Source organism: Onychostoma macrolepis, chromosome 12 (assembly GCF_012432095.1).
Source record: "Onychostoma macrolepis isolate SWU-2019 chromosome 12, ASM1243209v1, whole genome shotgun sequence".
Taxonomy (NCBI): Eukaryota; Metazoa; Chordata; class Actinopteri; order Cypriniformes; family Cyprinidae; genus Onychostoma; species Onychostoma macrolepis.
In genome coordinates this window covers 30,770,979-30,775,978 of record NC_081166.1, presented here as the reverse complement: position 1 = coordinate 30,775,978, position 5,000 = coordinate 30,770,979, and the positions used below count along the sequence as shown (strand labels likewise).

Genomic DNA, 5,000 nt, shown 5'->3' with positions numbered 1-5,000 from the left:
CTATTCTATCTATCTATTCTATCTATCTATGTCTATCTATCTATCGCTTCTATCTATCTATCTATTCTATCTATCTATCTATCTATCTATCTATCTATCGTTCTATCGTTCTATATCTATCTATCTATCTATCTATCTATCTATCTATCTATCTATCATCTATCTATCTATCTATCTATCTATCTATCTATCGTTCTATCTATCATTCTAACATTCTATCTATCTATGTCTATCTATCTATCGTTCTATCTATCTATCTATCTATCTATCGTTCTATCTATCATTCTAACATTCTATCTATCTATGTCTATCTATCTATCGTTCTATCTATCTATCTATCTATCTATCTATCTATCTATCGTTCTATCTATCGTTCTATCTATCGTTCTATCTATCGTTCTCTACTGATCTGAAGTGACAGTGACAGAAGCACACTCTTTTATGTCTCCGATCATTGCTCTGTTGCTGTGTTTGTGTGGTCTGCAGGTACGCCTCTATCCCCCTGCTCCGGGTTCCTCTGGTTCTGCCGTGGCAGTGTAATCTGGGAGCCGCTCTGCTCATGGCCCCGCAGCTCTACTGGTTCTCCCTGATCTGCAGAGGGGCCCTGCGCCTGTTCACCGGCAGATCCTCGCGCTCCCGCAGACCCACGGCTCTGCTCAAGCCCGATCCTGACGGACAGGAGCCGCAGACGGCCAACGGATACAGCACAGGGATGGGGGTCGGGACACGCCCACAATCTCACACTGAGGGGAGGGGCTTATGCTAATGAGACTGAGCAAAGAAGAAAGGGGATTGGATGAATGCAACGATGAAGCGGCAGAGCTGAAGGAAGTACACGGAGTGATTAAAAGCCCTGTAACGCATTACAGCACAGCATTATGTTCAGTTACAGGGCTCTTGTACTGTATATAAGACATGCTTTAGTCAAGCAAGGGAAGCAAATTTGCTGGAAGAATCAGCGCAAGTGTGTCACATCACAACTGAGGCAATAAGTGCAAATTTTACACGAGAACATTTCTGAACAAAGACAAGCACTTTTTGTTTGAGGCACTTTGAAGGAGTCTCAGAATGTTAGACGGGGGCTGTTCTTTGCATATATTACTGTAGTGTTGCAGATGCATCGTTCATAGAAAAGTCCTCGATTATTATATTTAGCACTGGTCTATAACGAGCAGCCCGAGGTGTCCGGAGCGACGAGCTCTACAGTCTCTGTGGAGGTCAGCTGAAAGGCCTCTCGTTCGCTTTAAAGGGACAGTTCACCCAAAATGAAAATGTGGCCACCCTCATGACGTTTAGATGCGGTTTTATTTTGCTTTATTTGTGAAACACTAATCTGAGATGTTAGGCAGAATGTCTGAGCTGCTCTTTTCCACAATATGAAAGTGGATGGTGATTTTATTAAAAAACTCCATAAAAGCATCATCAACACTACCGTTTAAAAGCTTTAGGTTAATGAGGGTTTTTAATAAATATCTTTATGCAGCAAGGATGCATTGAATTGATCAAAAGTGACCGTAAAGACATTCATAATCAAAGATTTCAATTTCAAATACATGCTGCTCTTTTGAACTTTCATCTGTGAATCCTGAAAAAATAAAATGCATCACAGTTTCCATAAAAATATTGTGCAGCACGACTGTGTTCAACATTGATAATAATCAGAAATGTTTGTTGAGCAGCAAATCAGCATATTATTATGATTTCTGAAGATCATGTGACACTGAAGACTGGAGTAATGATGCTGAAAATACAGCTGCATCACAGAAATAAATTACAGTTTAACACATATTCACATAGAAAACAGCTGTTTGAATTTGCAACAATATTTCACAATTTTGATCAAATAAATGCAGGCTTGGTGAGCAGAAGAGACTTCATTCAAAAACATTAAAAAATCTTAATAACCTCAAACTGTTAAATGGTAGTATAAGTATATTAAAATGTAGGCCGGTATGATAAGCCAACAATTATTTCAATCTTATAGCAGATAACTGATAAGTGGCCCATTTTATATTTCTATACTGTTTTGTCTAAATTAAAAAAAAAAAACACTAAAGACTAAAATCAACCTTTTTGAGTGCTGAAAGTGAATTTAAGCATCACAAGATTATAATGTTCAGTATGAAAATGAATATTAATTTTGAGATTCGCTAAAATCACAACACATGTTAAACATGTTATTTTAGTATCATTGAGATGCTATTATAATTTTTAATGATATTTGAATTTGTTTTTATTTATTTATTTTCTATTTGAATTTTTTCAGGTATCAAAACAAAAAATATATATTTTTCTTGGTTTTAGTTTTAGTTAACTATAATAACCCTTCACAATACTGGAATATATTGCATTGGAACAACAACAAAAGAGTGATTTTCGTTTTTGGTGAACTGTTCCTCCAGCAGAGCCTCTTCCTGTCGGAGGAACAGCCTCTTCCTGTCGGAGGAACAGCCTCTTCCTGTCGGAGGAACAGCCTCTTCCTGTCGGATGAAGAGCCTCTTCCTGTCGGAGGAACAGCCTCTTCCTGTCGGAGGAACAGCCTCTTCCTGTCGGATGAAGAGCCTCTTCCTGTCGGAGGAACAGCCTCTTCCTGTCGGAGGAACAGCCTCTTCCTGTCGGATGAAGAGCCTCTTCCTGTCGGAGGAAGAGCCTCTTCCTGTCGGAGGAACAGCCTCTTCCTGTCGGATGAAGAGCCTCTTCCTGTCGGAGGAAGAGCCTCTTCCTGTCGGAGGAAGAGCAGCTCAGGGTTCGGGAACACGCTCAGAAAACAAGCCAATGGAAAGTAGCTACCGTGAATGTTCTCCGATTCGACCTGTGATCCACCGTAAGGTGGCTTTAAACGCAGTTTTACCACAAAATTGTTTAACATTTGTAGTCAGCTTTACAATATCCCTCATATAACCTCCTTAAACGAGTCCTGAAAGCCTGCGTGTGTTTAAAGCGACGCGATCAAGTATATATCAAGCTGCCTTATCCCTGTGGAAACTCCCGTTCTTCATCTTTTACTCGTTAGTTTCGGTCAGAGGCCAGTTTCCTCCGTTTAAGCAAATGTGATACTTTACATAGTCAGCGTGGAATTTATTTGCACTTTATTCATTTCGTTGTTGCTGAAGCCATCGTGTTCGTCTCAGTTCCTAAGCATTATTTATTGTGTTTGTGGGAAGATATTTACGGTCAGTCTCAGGTTTTGTTAATGGGTCGCTCAAACGATCTAATCTCTGTCTAGTCATAAATCAAGGATTCATTTGCAGATGAATTCAGCTCTGTTTTGTTTCATAACAAGTGCTTGCAAGCTCGACCGCACCGAACAGGAATGAATAACGGTGCAAAGGCCTGTTTCTGAAGCTTACTCGATCCTAAAATGACTGTATGCTGATCTGAAATCTATATAAGGAAAAACAAGTGCAAATGTCTATTGCACTGAATTGGATTTATGACTTTGCATGTGTATATTTCATCTTTGTCCCTTGTGAAGCCTCTGTAATGTGCTCCCCTCGTGAACTGCAACGACTGCTTTGATGCTTTTCTTGGGAAAGCATTTCTGTTCGAGTCGGTTCGACTTTTGTTGTCTTGTTTTTTTTCTGTATGTAAACCTGTGAACATGAATACAAATGAAAGCACCGGTGTACTTCAGTCTCGTGCTGCATGTGAGGACTGTTCTTCTGGTGCGTCTGCCAGTGTTTAATCACCCGGCTGTAGTCTCGGCGTCTGCCTCGTGACCTCTGCGGAGACAGCTGGAGCTAAAGCATTGCATTTGCGTCGATGTGCGTCAGTGAATCCAGGCCACACTAATGCTCATAAAGTCTGGAGGTTTCGGATGTGATCGTCTCTATTCACTGGTCACTCAAGCAATCTGCTAATGAAGCATTCAGAAGCTTTTTGCTCACAAATCAGATCACAATGGTTCATGAACATGTTTGTATGGAAGCTTGTTAGAATAAAAATATCAAAAAGGTCATTGCAACTTTTTTTTCTCACTATTGCAAGTTTACATCATCTCAGTTTTTGCATGAATTCTCACTTTTTGTTCTCAATAAATAGGAGTTTACGTCTCACTTTTTCCCCTTAAATCTGGCACTTCTGAGAACATCCCTTTTTTTCTGGGAAATTTAAGTTTAATTTCCCAATTCTGCCTTTTTAATCAGGAAATGGGAGTTTACAAACTAATTCTGATAAAAACCTTTTTTCCCGTAATTTGGAGATCTCACCATTCTGACATTTTTTCTCCGAATGCTTCGTTTAAACCTTAAATTCTGAGACGAAAAAAGGAGAATAAAGTTGTGAAACTGAAAGATGTAAACTTGCATTTTTGAGAAAATAGAATTGCACTTTGATCGGACTTAGTTCGGTTCTCTTGGTTCATTTGATCCGGACCAAAAAAGAAAACGCTGTATTTGGTCCTGGTCCGCTTCACTGGCACTTAAACAGTGAACCTGAAGGCACGGTGATCCGTTCACGACCTGATCGGTGGAGTTGAATGATGTTATGAAGCTATGAGAATATCCTCCGGGGCCGTCAACGAGGCTCAGTGTTCATCAGAAGCTCACGCAGACTTAAATGCTTCCTGCGATGTACAAACTCAATATATCTAAATATTCACAACAAACACCCTTTCCACATGAAACCAAGAAATAAGACGAACACTTTCAAATGTTTGTATCTTCCAGGATCCATCGCCCCTTTTAGGGTTAAATTTGTTTTCCTTCAGTTCTGAAGAGTTTAGTGTGATTTAATGAAACCGCAGGACACCAGCAGCTACGCAATACACTTATTTATTCACATAGAAAAGACCTGAATAAAAAAAAGACATGAGTATAAGAGTCCGCTGCAGAGTGAAGAGTCGCGGTCAGTATCTGCGCTGGCGCGGGCTGAAGACGGTGCTGGGGTCACTGTCCCGCTCCCGCTCTTTCTCCCGCTCGCGCTGGCTGTTGGGTGATAAGGGCTTCTCCACGACGGCCGCCAGCCGCGCTTTATCACTCTTGAACAGATCGCGACCCGAC

The 5,000-nt window shown here is 40.7% G+C and overlaps 2 protein-coding genes across 3 annotated transcripts in view; one reads left to right on the top strand and one right to left on the bottom strand.

The window, feature by feature from the left end:
- tlcd3bb (TLC domain containing 3Bb) overlaps positions 1-769 on the top strand; it is an 11,732-nt gene extending 10,963 nt beyond the window's left edge. The window contains 2 exon segments of the mRNA XM_058793549.1: positions 487-713; positions 716-769. Of these exon segments, the coding sequence (XP_058649532.1) occupies positions 487-713; positions 716-747 (259 nt within the window). The 3' untranslated portion in view covers positions 748-769.
- A 3,934-nt stretch (positions 770-4,703) lies between these two features.
- Positions 4,704-5,000, bottom strand: part of pagr1 (PAXIP1 associated glutamate-rich protein 1) — a 4,809-nt gene continuing 4,512 nt past the window's right edge. For both annotated transcript variants that reach the window (XM_058793551.1, XM_058793552.1), the window contains exon 5: positions 4,704-5,000. This exon is cut by the window's right edge and continues 97 nt beyond it. In XM_058793551.1, coding sequence (XP_058649534.1) covers positions 4,847-5,000 — 154 coding nt within the window. In that variant the 3' untranslated portion in view covers positions 4,704-4,846.